At 46.2% G+C, this 20267-nt stretch overlaps 2 protein-coding genes and 1 pseudogene across 3 annotated transcripts; 1 reads left to right on the top strand and 2 right to left on the bottom strand.

The window, feature by feature from the left end:
* Positions 1-1773: 1773 nt before the first annotated feature.
* On the bottom strand, positions 1774-3044 carry LOC147992782 (protein RADIALIS-like 3 pseudogene; annotated as a pseudogene). The gene is made up of 2 exons (XR_015609686.1): positions 2676-3044; positions 1774-2181 (listed from the first exon to the last, which is right to left on the bottom strand). The product of XR_015609686.1 is annotated as a protein RADIALIS-like 3 pseudogene (transcript).
* Positions 3045-11567: 8523 nt separating this feature from the next.
* LOC125529510 (FtsJ-like methyltransferase family protein) lies at positions 11568-16490 on the bottom strand. The gene is made up of 11 exons (XM_048693925.2): positions 15915-16490; positions 15772-15819; positions 15519-15674; positions 15378-15427; positions 14524-14686; positions 14365-14426; positions 14042-14228; positions 13862-13951; positions 13469-13602; positions 12986-13118; positions 11568-12866 (listed from the first exon to the last, which is right to left on the bottom strand). Exons 1-11 carry the CDS (start codon positions 16386-16388, stop codon positions 11811-11813), a joined length of 2553 nt encoding a protein of 850 aa, XP_048549882.1. The 5' UTR covers positions 16389-16490; the 3' UTR covers positions 11568-11810.
* A 171-nt stretch (positions 16491-16661) lies between these two features.
* On the top strand, positions 16662-20264 carry LOC125529503 (GTP-binding protein Era-like protein). The gene is made up of 9 exons (XM_048693920.2): positions 16662-17017; positions 17343-17488; positions 17617-17757; positions 17834-17947; positions 18035-18160; positions 19197-19295; positions 19385-19486; positions 19789-19869; positions 19963-20264. The coding sequence occupies exons 1-9, from the start codon at positions 16708-16710 to the stop codon at positions 20047-20049; spliced, it is 1206 nt and encodes a 401-aa protein (XP_048549877.1). The 5' UTR covers positions 16662-16707; the 3' UTR covers positions 20050-20264.
* The last annotated feature ends 3 nt before the right edge of the window (positions 20265-20267 follow it).

The following is a 20267-nucleotide window of genomic DNA, read 5'->3' as shown; positions in this document are numbered from 1 at the left end:
TCAAAACTAGATCCCATGTTGATAAGTTTTGACGAATTTTTTTATGAAAAAACTAGACGGAAAAACCGAACCGGGAGCACGGGTTTTTCCCCTTTCCGAAAGAGGCATGCCCGTGCCTCTCACGAAATCACAACCATGCCTTTCGTGGAAGCAAAACCATGACTCTCGCGGAAGAAAAAAAAAAGAAAACGTGTTTCTTTTCGTTCCCGAGGAGGCACGGCCGTGACTCTCGTGAAAGCACAACCGTGACTCTTGCAAAAGCAAAACCGTGACTCTCGCGAAAGGAAAAAAACAGAAAACGTGTTTTTTCGTTTCGAGAGGCACGACCATGACTCTCGCGAAAGCACAACCATACTTCTCGCGCAAGCAAAACCTAACTCTCGCGGAAGAAAAAAAAAACAAAAAATGCGTTTTTTTCGTTTCCGAGAGGCACGGCCGTGACTCAGCGAAAGCACAGCCCTGCCTCTCGCGGAAGCAAAACCGTGACTCTCGCAAAAGAAAAAAAACAGAAAACATGTTTTTTTTTCGTTTTCCAGAGGCACGGCCGTGACTCCCGCGAAAGTAAAACCGTGCCTCTCGTGGAAGCAAAATCGTGACTCTCGTGAAAGGAAAAAAACACGTTTTTCGCGCAAAATATTTTTTGATTGAAAAGCTAAGGAAGACCCATGGAAAACCAAAACGTCAAAAAACCTCGGAAAAACCGTTTAAAAAGCCGAAAACGCGTGCGAAAAACTAAAAAAACAAAATCCGGAGGAGCGCCCAGAGCGCGACACGTGGCGAATGGCTGAGAGCGCACCAAGTGGCGCTGATCGTTGCGAGGCTCCCGAAAGAGCGCTCGTTAACTAGTTGCTCTCTTGTACTTGAGTCTCGTGGGCAAGTATAATATTTGTTGGGATAAGTCCATTCACTTGGAGGTGTCTTGGTAGCCCAACATCAGCCCACATAAGTCCAACACATGTGAACCATTGATTTGTTTTGTATCCAACGGCTGTGAGTGCTTCCTAGTGAAGTGAGCACCCTTGCTGGTGGTGGCTGCCATTGTGAGAGTGAGATAACACACAACAAGAGGAACTTAACCCGTGAGAAGAGAGGAAGAAAAAGAAGTGGAGATTTTGTCCAAATCTGTTGCACCTGACTGGATAGTGTTCAAGCTGGTGATTGGAGGCTCAAACCTGCATGGATTGGCACCAAACTTAGTGAGCTTGTTCCTTATTTCGACTACTTCTATGATCTATCTGGTTAGCTAATTAGAGGTGGGTCAGTGGAGCATCATATTTGACTGCTTTTGTTAGTTCAGACTGTTGTAGTTTCATAACAGAGTAGTTTTGGGAGACGGACAGATTGGGTAGGAAAACGGTGTCTGATTGAGCTGAAATTTTGAGGGGATCTCAGTAAATCATGTGTCTTATTGTATGCCAATTTTGGTGGTATTTGGTTCAGCAATTTGAGAGTAGTTTGCAAAATACTGAAGGGGACAGATGTTGTGTAAACTCTACTTCGCTAAAATCTTGAGTGTTATGGTTGTTGTTGTTGTTGCCGGTTGGCAACATGGAGAGTGTGTTGTAAATCTCTCTGGAGGTTCTAGAGAATACTTGTACTCATCATTCTAGTAGTCAAGTTGTGTGGACTGGTCAGCCATAGTATTTTACTCCCTTAGTTGAAGAGGTTCTTCCACATTAAATCCTTCTCACATGTGTATGTTGTTTGTGTTATTTCACTTGTTGATTGAAACTGTCCTCAAAGTTCACTACAACAAAGGGGGGGGGGGGGGGGTAGTGTGAATATTTGCCGTATCGATGAATTTATGCATCACATATTTGTTGTTTAGCCCTAACAGTATTGAGCCTCTCCTAGGCCAGTATATATACATGTACAAGACTTTGAGGGCAAGAAGCCTCCTAGAGATAAGTTAGGAGGTGGATTGCAAATCCTATTCTAGCAAATATAGAGATATGTCAATGTACTCTTAACAGCCATCTTGCAGTTCATGAATGTAGACGAGAATCTACAACAACATAGAGACAAACTTAACTTGGAAATAACCTAACAATGCTTTGTACACACAATAGACAATACTCCTTTCCCTCTCGTTATTCTAACCAATGCTGGATTGCTTGCTTCCTAAGAGATCTAGTTTGTACAACTTTGTTCACTGTCCGCTGGAGTTTACACTGCTTCATCCTGAAAACATGAGAAAGCACTTGCACTGTAAGCTTATTTGAACTCTAAAGTTTGAACAGAAATACAGGTACTCAAAGAGTGTGAAGGATTGTTCTTTCTTTCTTTTGATTTGTTCTATGTAGGCATGAGGTTGGATGAATGTGTGTGTGTGTGTGTAAACAGTGTGGAGCTGCACAAAATCTAGCAAAAATATATGAATGAAAAAGCCTTGTAAGGAGGGGAGAAAGACTGCAAGATCCATCCAAGCTTTTGCTTTGGAAGTAGGGAGATTGTCTATTAGTGCTAAGGTTAAACCACCGATAAATTGGGCCAGGGTGGCTGCAATTAAGCAGTTTGGATCATAGAGAGTTCATTCATGGTACCAGTTCTGCATGCATGGTGGCAACCTCTTAAGGAAAAGATAAATACAGCACTGACTGGTGTGCGTATGCTCAACTGAAAACTTGTTATATTAGGATTTAGGAGTAGACCTGGGTCTTGAGGAATATACATACCAATTAGGTCCAGAAGCCCTGGGTCTTGTACTTGGGGAAGGGGATGCGGCCGTACTCGATGTTGTTGACGTCGTCGACGAGGATCTGGAAGTGACGGCGCACCTCCTCGGCGGACTTGGTGCCCCCCATGGCGCTGGCCACCTTCTCCCAGAGGTTGGGGGCGGCCTCCCCATAGTAAGCGAGAGCCTCCTCGAACATCTTGTTCTCCTTCTTGCTCCACTCCGAGTCGGAGCTCGGTGAGGTGCTCCGAGACGATGACCCGGAAGACATCCTTCGAAGGAGGTAAAGCTTCCCTAGTGAGATTCTACTTGAGCTAGTGCTAGCTTCTTGTATCTGATATTCTGATGTCTTGAGAGAGCTCTGGTGGTTTGGTTTGGTGTCTCTTGCTGCGGGGCCTGCTATTTATAGGCCCCGTGGGTTAAAAGGTGGCTGAGGAGAGGACAACATGTATATTGTGGGATAAGGGTAGGCATTCCCAACGTCGTCTGGAGTTGTATCCAGCATTATACACATCATCTAGTCTAGATATTATAGCTGTAGAAATCAACGTCTGGACTCTGAAGTTGTATATATCCAACATTATTATACACATCATCTAGCCTAGATATTTTATAGATGTACATGTATGTAGAAATCAACTCTCGGATTCGTCATATCTGAATCCGAATATATGGAGAAAAGTATACTTTTCTTCCCTCAACTCTTGGTGAAGTCGATTTGGTCCTTTAACTTTGAAACCAGACAACTTAGGGCATCTCCAGCCGTTGGCCCCCCAGGAGGGGCAAAAAATCGCCCCCTCAGGGCGCACCGGCGCTAAACCGCACACTGGGGGCGTGATACCCCCAGTCGCGGCCCCCCACGGGTTTTTAAAATATTCAAATTCGGCGCAAACACAACGTAAACACGGGCGAGTTCGTTCAAATTTAAACATATTTTACAAAAAAAAGAAAAAAAAACTACCGCGGGCTACCCCCGCCGTCTCCCTCGCCGCCCGCCCACGCGATTCTACATGCCGAGGAGGCTGTAGAACCGCGTGTAGTCACCGCCGCCGTCGTCGTCGTCGTCGTCGCCCCCGCCTACGCCTCCGCCGTCCCTGCTGCATCCCTCCCCCGGTTGGCGCGGCGGGTTGGACGGTCCGGCGGCGTCGTCGTCGGAGCTATCGAGGACGACGACACCGTCCTTGTCCTCGCGCCCACGTTTGCGGGCGGCGATCTCCTCCAGGGCCCGGCGCTGCCAGACCATCTCCTCGCGCACGTAGTCGTCGCGTGACCACCGCATGGCGTCCTCGTCGGAGAAGCCGCGCCGGGCTATCTCCTCGTACTCCGGCGGGAGGCTGGACTCCACCTTGGGCTCGACGAGGGCGCCGGAGCTGCGGGTACGCGCGCGGACAGGCGTGTCCTGGGGCTCCGGCTTGACGGGGCGGAGGTGGAGGCAGGGAGAGCCGCCGGAGCTGCGGGTACGCGCGCTGACAGGCATGTCCTGGGGCTCCGGCTTGACGGGGCGGAGGTGGAGGTAGGGAGAGCCGCCGGAGCTACGGGTACGCGCGCTGACAGGCATGTCCTGGGGCTCCGGCTTGACGGGGCGGAGGTGGAGGCAGGGAGAGCCGCCGGACGAGGAGGAGGACGCCCCGGTCTCCATGCGCCTCGACGTCCAGGAGCTTCCCCGGCGGCGTGAGAAGGACGAGGGAGCGGGGTACTCGAGGCGCGGCGTGTTGCCGCCCTCGATGTACTCGAGGACGGCCTCCAACGTGCGGCCGGGCACACCCCACCACCGGCGCCGGCCATCGGAGTTGAGCCTGCCGGAGGGCACGACACCGTTGGTGGCCTCGAGCTGCTCGGCGTGACGGCGGCGAAAGTAGGGCTCCCAGAGCGGGTTGTCGGGGACGTACCGTGGCCCCTCCCTCGCCGCCCGCGATAGGGACGCGCGGATGCGTGCGATCTCCGCATGCCGCGTCGCCCCGGTGGGTGGTGGTGGCACCGGCACGCCGCCGGCGCTGATCCTCCAAGCCCCGGGCACCCGCATGTCCGGCGGGACCGGGTACTCGACCTCGAAAAGGAGGCGAGCCTCGTCCTCGTGCAGATGACGGCGCCCGAATCCGTTCGCCGCCGCGCCGTCGCCTGGGAAACGCTCGGCCATGATTTCTCAACTGGTGACGGCGAGAGGAGGAAAGGGGGAAAAATGAGCGCGTCGTTGGTGGATGATCGGGGTGAGTCTCTCCGGCGCGCTTGCAGTCGGCTTTTATAGGCGGAGACGCCGCGTGGTAGGCTTGGCCGGCACGTTACGCGTGGCGTCATTGCGTGGCGGCCGAGGGACGCGCCGCCCGTGAGGCATCAATGGAGGCTGACCGGCGCGGCAGCGCGCGGCAGCTTTGGCATTGATTCGCCGCGGGAAACGAGGCAATGAGGACGACGAAGGGGCGAGAAGAGGGTAGAGTCACTGACGCGGCGGGCCCGCGGCTCTTCGCGCCAAAAACGATTCGCCCGGCGTCCCCGAGCGACCCCCAGCGCGCCGGGTTCGGGTTGGGTCCGTCGACGCCAATTTCGACCCGAGCCGGCGAAAACTGGACTCTTGGGGGCGTGACTGGGCCGATTTTTTGGCGCCGACGAACGAAAAGACGCCTGGGGGCGCGGCTGGAGATGCCCTTACACCCCCAACTACCGAAACCAGACAAGGTTCGTCCGGGGTCTCGGTTTTGACCAGTTTTGGTGCTGACTAATTAACCCCGGTTTTGACTGGTCCTGACTCACATTCGCGTAATTGTTTCATATCCATGAACTTTTTGAAATTCACATTCTCTTTTCAAATCCACGTAGTTTTTTCAAGGTCGCGTATTTTTTTCAAAAATAAACATACATTTTTCAAATCTGTAAACTATTTTATTATTTGTGTACCTTTTCAAATTCATGATTTTTTTAAAAATTGCATACTTCTTTCAAATCCGCGTACTTTTTAAAGTTTGTTCATTTTTCAAATCAGTGTTCCTTTTCCTATCCATAAACTTTGTTTGAAAGCCACGTAATTGTTTCAAGTTGACATAATTTTTTCAAATTCACATACTTTTTCTAATTTGCGTACAAGAAATCCAAATCCGCGTACTTTTTCAAGTTTGCATAAAATTTTCAAATTCATGAACTCTTTCCAAGGAATGCACGTGAATGTGAAAAAGTACATCAATTTTAAAAATTACGTGAACTTTAAAAAATATGCGGATTTGAAAAAAGAACACGAAGTTAAAAGGTTCACATATTTAAAAAAGTATCCGAATTTGAAAACACTAAGTAGACTTGGAAAAAGTACGCGAATTCGACTTGGCACGGTCAAAACCGGGTGGGACAGCATCCAAACCAGTCAAAACCGTGACCAGGGATGAATCTTGTTCGGTTTCAGTAGTTAAGGGTGCAAGTTGTCCGGTTTTGAAGTTGAGGGATCAAATCTAGACTCTGTCAAGAATTGAGGGATGATCCTTCTCAAAAAAAAAAATTAAGGGACGAAGAGTATACTTTTCTCGAATATATATGTTGTTCGGTCTGATGCAACCTGATGATACAAAGTGTTCATGAAAAACACAATGATTATATGTTTTGCTATGTATTTCGTTCCTCGGATGTGAAACAAACTTTTTTTTGTGTGTGAGTGCATATTATGGTCGTAGCTCTGCCAGCCAGATGGAGGTGGCCTGGGGTGGGCGGCACCCCATGTGAGCGTGGCCATCCTGGCGATGGTGGTGTCACGACCTCCATTGTATCCTAGTACTGTCCTAGCTATAGCTTGCATGCATTTGAGATTTGACAACTATTCATCACCAGGCAACAGTTACTACTACTCACCGGCGAGTGCTCAGTTTCACTCCGGAATCTGGATGCATGCGCCCTCTCAGCTCAGGCCATCGGTTTCGGTTCGAGCTCTGCTCTGTAGCTGGCCTTGCTCCAAGTAGAAACCTGTCAAGCATTTGGAGCTTTGCACATCTTGCATGCCTTTCCTCACAACTTTAGGCTTCTTTTCGTTCATAGGATAAAATTATCATGGGAATAGGAATCTTACAGGAAATGAGATGACATGAATCTCACATCTTATAAGTAGAAATAGGAAACAAAATGTCATTTTGTTGACACCAAAGGAATTTTTCCATTAAGTCTAGGCTCTTTTTTATTTTTTTATGAAATGTGGAGGATAGGAACCAATCCTATGTAGAAATAGGAATCCATTCCTACGAACCAAAGGGCTCTAAAAAGAAAAATCATATCATCTAGAATTTCTATGAACCAAAGGAGGCCTAATTAGCTACGGTAGCAAGAGTAACATGGATCGATGAATGGATGGAGCTCTGCTCACATCATCAACGGAAGCATCCATCTCTGGATGCATGGCGATGTGTCAGCCTCAGCCGTGCATGATCCTGACATAGCTGGACCGGCAGAGACCTCCTCGTAAGGCGTGCGCGCCGGCCAATGGGCTGCAAGCCGCCCACAGGAGGAGAACAGAGCTGCACACAGGTGCGCGTGCCCACCATCTCTGATCTCGATGGTCCTCTCCGTAAGTTTTCTGAACCCCATCTGATCCGATGCTGCCAAGCATGTCATCCTGTAAGAAAATGAGGTAATAGCACCCCAACTCCCTGAACTTGCACAACATGTGATGGTTTAGTCCTTATACTTGTAAAAGTGAATTGGGCAGTCCCTGAACTTGGAACGGATGTGCAAGTTTAGTCCAGGGCCAATCACGTGAGGCCAAGTGGACGAGCTGGTCAGCGCTGCACCTTTTGCAATTAGGCCCCTGCCTTTCCCCTCTATCTACCCGCAGTACACCACAATTAGGCCGCTGCCTGTTGCATTGAGTATTAGTGGCTGTGAAGAGCTAGATTTGACCAGGGGATGTCTCGGGGAGATCACATAGCCTTCAGAAGTCAGAACCTGCAACTTGGTGGTCTTCCAAAGTTGGCACGCCTTCCACAGCTTTAAGTCTGCTGCTTCCTCGCTTAAATATATTCAGATTGTCGATTGCGAAAATCTGGAGGGGCTACCAAGCTACATCTAAGATTTCCGTTCTCTGAAGAAAGCCTTGGTTTACAACTGCCCTGAGCTGAGCATAAGATGCGCAGCCGAATCCGGAGAGGATTACCCTTTTGTAATTAAGCCATATTCCCGAGGTGTACATCGATGGGACTCTACTGTCAAAAGCAAGCTCACTTGCTGGAGAATGTTCTTTGCTCGATTGAGTTCCTCGGGTATCTATCTATCCATTAAACTTACCAGACATGTATTGTTTCTTCAACTCGTTTGCATCTACATGTACCGCAGTTATGAGTTTGTGGCAATCTAGTAAATCATGGATCCTTTGGCCTGGATTCTTCGTTGTATTTGTATTGTACCATACATATTATGATTTTTTTTGCACGTGATCTTGCCCTTTTCGGGCAAAAAACTGTAATGTTTGTGAATAATGCCGCTTTTGCTGCTGCTTGTAATTTATGTTAATTCAGCGTCATCTAGACATCGCTACTGGTGACCGAAATATTTTGTAATCCTTCCTCGGATCTTTATCATGCTAGTGTGTATACAGTTCTTGTACATTTTGTTATAATCTATCTACTGAATGAAATGAGCACCAAAAATATATACTCCCTCCGTCCTTGAAAAAGTGTACTTTCAACTTTGTTAGAGGGTCAAACTATCTAAAAGTTTGACCGAGTTTGTGCAAAAATATGTCAATGCTTGTGAAACCAAATAGGTATATGACGAAAATATATTTAATCATGAATCTAATGCTACTAATTTGATAGCATAAATGTTGGTTCATTATTGTATACATACGGTCAAACATAAAAAAGTTTGACTTTTTAATAAAGTTGGAAGTACATTTTTTTAAGGACGGAGGGAGTAGTGTGTTAACAGGCATGATATCCACGCAGGAAGCAAATCCTCGAACGACAGGGGAAACTGGGCTGAAGCTGTGTCTGTCCGAGGAACTACAACATTTGGAGTACCTAGAGTGTTTATACTGAACACTCTACCCTGATATATACTGAACATATTCATGTTACTGAATTCTGAAATCTTTCACACAGTAACATCCCACAAAATTCCTCAAGTACTATTTCAGCAAGCAGTACAATACACATAATGATTATAGAAGAACCATCGGACCTGAGTCTTTGGCTCCCCGCTACTCGAAGTACTACCACTACCCATGCAAGACATGTATGCATCTCTGCCATAAGTAAGCGTATATTTCAGTAAGCAGTAGAGCAGAGCAGAGGAGAAGACAATTTACTCAGGCAAATGTTGCATTTATAAAATCACATCTTCTCTTCTGCAAGAACCACAGACTTGACTGAGACCTATAGAAAGTCCCAGTCACTGAATTCTTTCATACAGTATAGCACTGATTACTGGAAGACCCATTTCAGTCCATAAAGCCACGACCATAATTTGATAAGAAACTACATAGATGGCAGAGTCTGACAGTTGTGTTGCAGATGAGCAGGGTCCAATCTTTACAAGATAGGTACAAGTTCTTGGATCAAAAGTACGTACTTAGCAGGCAAGGTTTGCATGGCGCGTGTACTCGCCTACTAGCACATATAAACTTCTCTGAACTTGATTTGTACAGGAAAGGGCTTTCCCCTTACTATTGCAATATGCATGTACAACTGCAGTAGCCCGTACACAGTGCGATTAATTTGGACGTGATACCTGGGAAAAAAATAAATAAACACTCTTTAGATAGATACAAGTTTTGACATCTACAAAGAACAAATAGATTGATGCAGACACAGCTTGACATCTACAATCCTCGTTAATTGTGGTGTACTGCGGGTAGATAGAGGGGAAAGGCAGGGACCTAATTGCAAAAGGTGCAGCGCTGACCAGCTCGTCCACTTGGCGTTCACTTGGCTTCACGTGATTGGCTCTGGACTAAAATTGCACATCTGTTGCAAGTTCAGGGACTGCCCAATCCACTTTTGCAAGTATAAGGACTAAAACATCACATGCCGTGCAAGTTCAAGGACTTGGGGTGCTATTACCTCTAAGAAAATCTTCTAAGTATTTTTTGCATTGTTCAGAAAGGCGTCTTGGAATTCAGAGGTAGTGCTTTTGCTTGACCATGCATTGGTTTAGGGAGCACCATGCATGATTGATTCATCCATTTGAGTGAGAGATAAAAAGGTGGCAGGGATGTGGGCTAAGAGCCTCCATTCTTTACATGTCGCCCGAATGATCACCGCCACCCGGTTGACAAACAGATTCCAAAGAGGGAGAGGAACGCCCTCCGAACGTGGCCGGGGACCGAAGGAATATATCTATCTTTCCATCTCCAATGGTTTTGGAAAAGGAATTGACAAAATCCTGCTCCTGGCTCATTGCTTGCTGCGTGCTCACGGCAGTCTTGAGGTTTGCATCGGATGCACTGGACTGTGGAGGGGGCGGCGGGCGCAACTTGCGTCGGGTTTGATTCTTGCGGGTGTGTGGACTAGTCCACCATCGTCCACCGGAGATCTCTTGCTCGGAATCATATCTGCGTAAAAGCCACAGAAAAGATGCAGGATTCCCCGTCATATTTCGAACAATCGGAGCAAAAGCCTCTCAGGAAGATGCTAGCGAAGTGCATAAATACTTGTTTCATGTATTTCGCAGCCATTTTTCTGTAGGTTTGCTCTGCCTCCTGCAGGACAGGAGGCATTTCTCTTGTAGTTTTTGCCAGTTCAGTAATGGGTTAACTTACGTATTCTTTACGAGGGGTCATCGCAACACAGCTCATGTATATTACTGAAACATAACTTTATCCGACATAGTATAATCGTCACAATCTTGAAATGGTCGCTCGCGCTATCTTACCGCTTTCTTCTTCACGAAAAACGATGCATTCGAGGAGAAATAGGCGGCATGGATCTTTCTCTCTTTGTCTGCAGTTTGATCTTGGACTCCTCTAGTTCCAGGGATCGCCAAGATTGTTATAAACTTGTTGACATATCATAATTCAGCGCCGGGCTTCCCAAAAATCATACTACTAGATCCTTAGTTTGACCAGAGCCTTGCTCTCCTTCAAGTGAAAAGGAGGCGAAGGTTGTTATAAACTTGTTGATGTATCATAATTTAGCACCGGGCTTGGCGAAATCATACTACCAGATCCTTAGTTTGACCAGGGAGTCCTGTCTCCTTCAAGTGAAAAGGGAGGTAGATAAGAGAGGGGGCATCTCATATTGTGCAGAATAAGTTATCTTGCACAGGAAAAGCTTGCTTTTCTATCTGCACGTATGCTTCTGATTCTTTGGCTAAAAAATTCATCCGTTCATCTGATGTTGAGGCTTGATAACTAGATCCTTGACTAGTACTCCAAACATCTTCACAAAAGAATAGAGTATATAAGCTAAGGTAAGCAGAGCAAAGTGGGAATGCTTTTAGGCTATGTGTGAGCCATCATTAGTCGGTATCGTTGCCAAAATGCTTGCATCGGACTGGATTCTGCCATGCCCTACCCTCTTGCCGTCACTACATCATCATCGGCTGGCTGGCCGGATTCCAAATCTTGGAGCCCGAAAGCTGTGGGATCCGGATTCGCTTCTCTCAACAAGTTGCCAGGAGAGACGGGAATCGGAATCCAGGCCAGGGTCGCTATGCCGGGGATTCAAAGCTTCATTCCTTTTTCTTTCTTTCTTTTCACCCGACAAGGAAACGGCGACCCCCAAAGGCTTTCTCCTCTTCACAGGGTACGTACGTGCGCACGGCACACGCCACCACCTCTTCCATTCCGAGTTAACTGAGAAAATTGCATTCATGACACAAATATGTAGAGCTCCATGTGTCCTAGCTTCATTTTTGGTCTCTGTTTTCTAGTAGGCCATAAGGCTAGCAAGTTTAAGGTAAGCTCGTCATGATTATGTTACTGTCAGGCTTTAACCACAATCACAAATTATTATCCAGAAAATTCGTCCGATACAAGCGTAACTTACAAAACTTTTCTGACGGACTGAAACAGCTCTCATAGCATCAACGTATTATAGTATAGCAAAACCAGCTTAGCTACCCGGACAGGCAAAAATTTCGGCAGCAGAGAGCGAGCTATCCAACTTTCAGCAGGCGCGACATGCCCAGCTGCTCATCCATACGCCTCTCGTCAAACTACTCAACGCGGCCCTCAACGCGGCCCCCCTTTGCCGCCGCCGGCCTTCCTCCCACCGCCACCAGCCTTCCCACCTTTCTTCTGACCGCCGCCTTTGCCGCCAGCGCCCTTCTTCCCCTTGCCACCGCCTTTGCCTTTCCCGCCCTTCTTGCCCGACCCGGCACTCCGCTTGTCCTTCTTCATCCGGGGGTCCACCAGCACCTTGCCCTTGCCGGTCCGGACCTGCACGCCCTTCTTGGCCACCACATACTCCTTCTTGGGCCGCTGGGTCGACACCGCCTTGCGGTAGATCTTGTCGATCATCTTGGCCTTGGACTGCTCGTTGATGTCGCTCTGGTCCGCCACGATGTCCGCCTTCTGCCGCGCCTTCTCCAGCTTCTTGGCCGCCACCCGCTTCTTTCGCGCCTTGGCCTCCGCCACCTTCTTTGATGGCCGCGCGTCGATCTCCCTGAACTGCGCCTTCATGGCCGCCACCTCCTCCTTCGTGATCGGCTTCATGGGCACGGTGTGCCTCTTCTCATCCTCGGCAAACCACTTGGGCAGGCCCACGTCGTCAAACATGTACTTGTTGTAGGCGTCATCCAGGATCTGCTCCCTCTGCTTCTTCCTCAGCATCTTATGCGCATAGGCCAGCACTTCGGCCTTGGTGTCGTCGTCCATGTCCTCATCTAGATCGTCTGACTCATCCGAGGATGAGGACAAGTCATCTGCAGCTCGGACTGGCTCTGCTGCCACCATCTCAATATCATCTTGCTGCAGGCGCTGAGCTTTAGTCGGTTTCTCCTTCTTTCCTGAGTCCAGCTGTGCTTTAGCCAGGGTTTCCTTCTTTCCTGAATCCACCTTCTTTTTCAAGTTCTTACGCGGCTTCTCTCTTTCATCCTCACTGTCACTCTTCTCATCAAGGTCAGCTCCTAATTCTGCAAACAGATCCTGACCGAACCACTGCTTTGTAGTCTGCTCTTTTGTTGGCTTCGCTGAATCAAAAGACAGTAAAAGGGGGTTTGCCTCTTGATCTTCCTCTTCCTCAGAACCTTGGTCCATGTCAACATCGCTACCATCATCTTCACCTCCCTATCAAGTTGAAACATAATAGCATATATTATCATCAAGTTGAGTCCATTGGCTACTGTATAAAAAAACGGGTTTCAAAGGCGAGGACAAAATTCATGTGGATTAATGTCATTTATTACCTCTAACAGATCTGTATCAGCATCAGTATTGATTCTCTTGGCACGTTTGCGTTCTTGTTTTACTTCTCCACCTTTCTTTGTCACAAAACGTTCGTAAGCTTCATCAAGCATCTCCTCAAGTTGAGCATCATACCTGATTAGAAAGATGTTGTGTTATGAGTCTCTGGAATTTTTACAGTAAATTTTGCAAGTGATGAATTTATACTCCCTCCGTCCGAAAATACTTGTCATCAAAATGGATAAAAAGAGATGTATCTAGAACTAAAATACATCTAGATACATCCCCTTTTCTCCATTTTGATGACAAGTATTTCCGGACGGAGGGAGTATGACCAAACTATAATATTACCCCCTCTGATTCATAGTACTTGTCGCTCAAATGGATGTATCTAGCACTGAAATACGTCTAAATCATCCGACTGAGCGACAAGTAATATGGATGATAGGGAGTATTATTTTTGGTGCGGATGTCTGAAAATTTACCTCTGCTGTTCTTCATCAGAATCCATTTCCTCATCAGAGTCTTCATGAGTTTGAGTCTCTTCATTCTCACTGTCTCCAGAGCCATCTTCCGCATTATACTCTGCTGACTCAACAGCCTGAAGATCTTTCCCACCCTATAGACAAAGTATATATCACTGAGTTCGCAAGCACGGACAACTTGAACACGTAAAAGCTAAAATAAGACATCAATCTGGGACAGTAACTTTAGAGAAATTACATCAGAACCAAAATCACTTTTCCACATGTGCTCGCCGAATGATAATAAGGGCTAGATGACTTAGAAGAAAAACTCTTCTGAGAGAAAGAATGATGAACTTTCTGTGGTGTACAAGGCAAAGTAAGACAGACAGGAATACAAAAACAGCAGGATACCTTGATAGCCTTAATAGAGAACAAGTCAGGATCACCATATCCCTCTTCTGTAGCATCAATTTGCATTCCTGTTGCCTTGCGTGCTTTATCCTGGAATGAAGAGACTGATATATCAGCACACAATTCAAATCAACGCCACGTGCAGCAAACGAGGCTTTTCATATTTCATAATGTAAATACCTTTGCACGACGTCTTGATTGACGCTTCTTATCTCTTCTTTTTTTCCTATCAATGAAACTCGTCAGGTCTTCCATTTCCTGTAGAAGTTGGTCATCATCGTTGACCTTGGTCTCCACCACAGTACCATCAGCCTTAGGTGTCACTTGGGAAGATGACGACAATGCTTTCCTTATGCGTATGCGCCACCTAACATAATATATATCAGTTTCATGAGATTAAAAGGCACCTCTCCACATGACACACTGATAGTAATAGACATGCTTGGATAATCATAATCTAGAAATAAACTTGATGAGACAATATAATAGGAAAAGATACTTACTTCAAGATATGCTTAAAGCTGTTTTTATCCAGCACACGTAAATCGTCACAAAGATTTTTTATCTGGCACACAACAAAACATAGAATCAGTCAGCATTATAACTAAGATTGAATACAAGTTAGGCAGCAGGAATGCAGAGCAAAGGCATTACTCCATTACCTCATCTGTAGTAAACTCATGATTCTTGATAGGCACAGATGCTTCATCATCAAATGAAATTTCTGTAACAGAACCAAGAAATTCCAGTGGTGTCTGAGCATCAGACCATATAAAATCTGATGCCTGACCAACTTTCCTCAATACTGTGACTCCATCATCGTACCTGAATGAATCACATACAACAGAAATTAGAAATGTGGATCTCCCACCAGAGTGGATTATATAATTCAAAGTTTGAAAGTACAATACAAAGGACCAGATGTTCAGATAATTTCAATTCTTTACCATTAACCACTTAATAAAATAGCATAAAAGAGGAATGTTATCAGGGTCAAATTTCAAATGACTAGCTGCTTATTTGACCCTACAAACAGAACTAGCAAAAAACAGGCATCAATTAGTTTCTAGAAATCACACTGTGGCTGACTGCTACCAAGATATGCAAAGAAATGTTTTCACACATGTGATGCACCACTGCATAATATGTTGTTACCCTTAGTGTGAGAAAGGGAGAAGGCATGCCAGATCTGAACATAAGTTCACTGTGCTGTTGTCTTGTTTACACTAGCAAATGCACCAATATAGCCAGTCACTGTATGAAAAGTTCCATATTGAAGACGATGTAATAAATTCATGGGTTTTAACCAATATGTGGTAAAATTATAGATCTAGCAAAGCATGATGTTCTCTAAATCTTATATCGTTACACCAGCCATTCTATGAGGCACTGAAATACAAATAAACTATTGTAGCATGACCCTCATTACCAACGCATTTGTTGAGTGGTAGAAAAGCAGTACTGGAAGAAAAATGACCGTGCAAACTCATTTGCGGACATACGAAGGCATACTTACCCTTCACGCTGTCTTTTGTCCTTTTTATTAGTACCAAGTACATCCCTAGGCTGCAGAAACAAAAATGTAACATTAAAGGGATGCTAACACATATAAAAAAGAGAAATCGATTGAGTAACTCTGACAAATGTTTCAGCCTACCATCTTCTTCTCAGGTTCGACGTTGAACAGGTGCTTTATATCAAGAAGTTCTGGAGCAATCTTTGCAGGCGCTTTATATTTGAGACAGATAATGTAAATTTCAGCGGACGTGCCACGACTCGCACTAGGTTTGGTCACCTCAACCTTCTCAAACAGCTGAAATGCAAATGGGTTTGTTTCATGTGTCAACACACTAGTACGAAATACATAAGTAACAACACAAGCACTTGAAGAACCTGCGTTCAATACACACCTGCTTAAGACAGAACATGATAGCATTGTAATCCTGGGACCTGAAGACCTGTTGAAGAAGGAAAAGTACAGGTGAGTTTGATATGCGCACTTCACATAGGGGATCAACGGGCCGACAATCGCGGTGCAAGTCCTCTGTCAAACCTTGGTGATGAAGGCGCCCTTGGGGGCGAGGAACATGGTGGCGAGGCGGACGGCGTCGATGACGAGGGCGGACTGGGTGGTGGCCTCCTGCGCCCAGGCGCCGCCGACGTTGGGCGAGCCGTCGTGGAGGACGACGTCGAAGGCGGCGACGCCCTTGGAGTCCATGAGCTTGCGCACGGCGGAGCGGCACTTGGAGGTGGTGATGTCCTCGGTGAGGGAGTGGGCGCCGCGGATGGGGCGGATGGGCACGAGGTCGACGCCGACGACGAAGGCGCCCACGGGCGCGTGGTTGACGGCCACCTGCACCCACCCGCCGGGCGCCGCGCAGAGGTCGAGCACGGCCCGCGCCGTCGGCAGGAACCGGAACCGCGCGTCGAGCTGTAATAGCTTGAAGGCCGCTCGGCTCCGGTACCCCTGCTCCTTGGCGAGGTGGTAGTACTTGTCCTGCCTCTGCTTCCCCTTCGCCTTGCCCATCGCCGCCGCGCGCCGCCGCCGCCGACGAGCCTGAGGAGGAGGGGGAGGGAGGGAGGGGATGGGGCTAGGGTTTTTGCGGGGGGTTGGGTTCTGCTCGGCCGCCTCGCTGCCTCGGCCGTTTTGTCGGGTTCACGGCGACGGTTGAGCCGCGACGGCCCGATGGGCCTGTGTATGGGCCTCTTTGGGTGTGGGCGTGGAATGGGCCTTTGCTTATCTGGGCCTGGGCTGCGAGGGGAAATCAAAACGCTCTGCTCTGCGTCTCTCTCTTATCCCCTCGTCCTCCGGTGTCACTTCCAATTCACTTCCTCTGCTCTGCGCAATGGAGCTAGGCCTCGCGCTCCGGCTAGCCGCGCCGCCGGCGCGCCTCCCCCGCCGCCGGTATTCAACACCGCCGTGCGCGCCAGGACGGAGCGGTATCTGCGCTGGGAGGCGCGAGAGTAGGGGGGCGGGGGCTGTGTCGACGAGTGGGGGTGTGAGCTATGCGGTGGTTGAAGATGAGGAGGGGGAGGAGGAGGAGATGGCGAGGCCGCGGCTGGAGCTCATCGAGAAGCCGGACCGGAGCCTGGCGCTGCTGGACGAGTACGAGTCGGAGGAGCTGGGGGCGGCGCTCTGCGCCAACCACCGCAGCGGTGAGCCTTCTCCTTCTCTCTGCGCTTTCCTTTGTACTTAGCTGGATTTCATTCAGCACTCCCTGACCAAGTAGATTATTTCAGTGTTCAGTGTTTATGATGCGTCAAATGCGCCCGGTAGCATTTTCGGTTTCAGTAAAATTCAGGAATTTGTCATTGTGCAGCATAAATAAATGAGTTAAGTGGGGGGGAAAAGTGCTTCCTGCCAAACATTTTTTTACAAGATTCCGGGAGAATTCAGAGGAAACAGCTTATTTGGTTTGTAATTTCTAAGTGACAATTGCCATGTTATAATATTGTGAGTCTGTGCTGTGTGTCTCCACAGGTTATGTTGCTGTGTTGGGGAAGCCGAATGTCGGCAAGAGCACCCTGATAAACCAAATTGTGGGTCAGAAGCTTTCGATCGTAACGGACAAGCCACAGACCACACGTCACCGCATTCTTGGTATATGTTCGGAACCAGAATACCAGGTACAACCTTCTAGTCTCCAAAGCACCTGTAGAGTTCGGTTCAAATGCGGTATAAACCAATGTGTCTGTCCACAGAGGATATCATGACGATTTCTGAATGCTGATCCGAGTTATCATTTAGTTTGCAGATAATACTTTATGACACGCCAGGCGTCATTAAGAAGGAAATGCACAAGCTAGACTCGATGATGATGAAGAATGTCCAGAGCGCTATTGGCAATGCGGACTGTGTGATTGTCGTCGCTGATGCTTCCAAACTGCCCGAAAAGGTAACTGTCGGCAAAAATAAAGAACCAGGTCAATGTCTTGAGTCTACCTTGCTTGACATTCCCTCTCTGGTTTTAGATAGATGATATGCTGGAAGCGGGTGTGGGAAACAAAGATACCAAGGTCCCTGTTGTGTTGGTACTCAACAAGAAAGATATGATAAAACCCGGAGAAATCGCAAAGAAACTCGAGGTATAAAACTGAACAATATAGAAGTGATGGTTTTTGTGATTTCCTCTGTATACGACGGTATTTATTTCTTGACAACTCTTTTCACAGTGGTACCAAAAATTCACTGATGTTGACGATGTTATACCTATAAGTGCTAAATTTGGTCATGGAGTGGTTGATATCAAGGAGTGGATATTGTCAAAGCTTCCACTGGGTCCTGCCTACTACCCCAAGGTATCATTATGGAAGATGCAAAATTTTCTGAAGCAGTTAGTACTATGGATGGACAGCCATTTTCTTTATCATGTAGATCTAGCAAATCAAGTAGAAATGTGCAATGCAATTTAGTAACATGCACAAGTTATTTATTTATTTTCCTTGGCCTTAATCTGCAAGAATCAACACCTTTTGATAGTACAAAATAATCAGCGGTTCTGCCACTTTGGTTAAGAATGTCTGCCTGATTGCTGACGTGCTCATGCCAAATTTGAATCCTGCAATTGTTGTTTTGATCAGTCTTTCTTTTACTGAGATGTACTAATCAATCTATCGTGTAGGCGATGTGGTAGTTTTACATTTTTTTTTCTTCATATTTTATTTTGCACACTGAATAATGTGTTAAGCTATGGTTAACTGTTCTGTGAGTTCAATTGCTTCCATCAGTTGCAAACCAATACCACATTATCTTATAAGATGATCCTAGTATTGAGAATCTTACCATCATTGTAACACAGTTCTGATTCCCGAGACAGCTTTATATAAGCTGACTCTGTGAACTCGGAGGCATGATAATTTTAATCAGCACGTTTGACTAACTACTACTCCCTCCGTCCCAAAATAAGTGTCTCAACTTTGTACTAACTGTAGTGCAAAGTTGTACTAAGGTTGAGACACTTATTTTGGGATGGAGGGAGTATTATAAATCAGTTGTGCAGAAATATTCTTCCAAATAGAGGATATGGGTTTTCATGACTTCTCTACTTTTTTTTTGACCTGTTACTGTAGAGTAATCATCCCACAGCTTTAAACTTTATTCCATCACACAACTTCTCTACTTGAAGTCATTATGATGCTAAAATCATAGTCTGGAGCCTTTGTTGGCTAGATATTGTTTTTACAGTTTTTTGGCATATCTGTTAAAGGTAGTTTCATGTTTGTTCATTAGATGGTCTATTACTGCATTCCAGGTGTTCATTTCGATGTTTGGCTACAGGGAGCAAGTCCTGAGATTATAAAACACTAAATATGTTGTGCATGTTCTTTGTTCCAGGACATAGCTAGTGAACACCCCGAGAGATTTTTTGTGGGGGAAATAGTGAGGGAAAAGATTTTTCTTCAATATAGGCAGGAAATTCCATACGCATGCCAGGTATATCTTCTGGTGATTTCCTCAGTTTAGTGTATAAGCTTATCCGTTTTGCTAGCCTGTTTGTGTGATGTAATTTCTGTTTATGATAGGTTAATGTTACAAGTTACAAAAGCAGGCCTAGTGCCAAGGATTTTATTCAAGTTGAGATACTTGTTGAGAGGGAATCACAAAGAAGCATTATACTTGGGAAGGTAAAGCAGTTCAAAAAAAATCATTCATGTGCAGTCTTGAATATTTCAGGATTACAAATTCAGTTAAGCATAACAACAAATTGAGGGATTTTGCACAAACTACCTTCTGGGAATTTCGTGAATTACTAAATGTATGTGTTGTTCTACAAAGTTTTGAATAGATGAAACAGAAGTAAGGCTGATCTTATTGTTGGAAAAGGAATTGGGTCATAAATAAGAAGATATATATATGGAATCAAACAGTTCCTAGCTTGAATATTTTAACGAGCAAAACTATCATCCGCTATATTTCTCAAACGCAGGATGGGAAAGCTATAAAGACGTTGGCAACAGCATCAAGGCTTGACATTGAAGATTTCCTTCAAAAGAAGGTTTATCTTGAGGTCATAACTTCTTCCTTGTTCTGTCGCATGATCACCCCCTCTGCTATAGTTGTAGAGCAGTTTCTAATCACTACATACTATTGTCTTGAACAGATAGATGTGAAGGTGAAGGAAAACTGGCGGCAAGATGAACGGCTTTTGAAACGTTACGGCTATGGTGGGGAGATTCAAGCGCTATAAATACAAGCATGGCACATTGCTTATCAGGTCGTGGGAGTAGGAAATAGCCCGGGTTTTTTACTTTTCTTTTCTTCTTCCCCTGTTGAGTTGAGGTATTTAGGTGCTGAAATGCAGGTTGAATTAGATCAGTTATTAGTCAGGAACTCTTACCAAATTTTGATGTAGACATCTGGTGTACTATGGAATAGCTGTTTCTACATCCAAATCATATTTCAGCT

Source organism: Triticum urartu, chromosome 1A (assembly GCF_056163025.1).
Source record: "Triticum urartu cultivar PI428250 chromosome 1A, HENAU_Tu73, whole genome shotgun sequence".
Classification (NCBI taxonomy): domain Eukaryota; kingdom Viridiplantae; phylum Streptophyta; class Magnoliopsida; order Poales; family Poaceae; genus Triticum; species Triticum urartu.
This window is presented reverse-complemented; position numbering and strand designations above follow the sequence as displayed.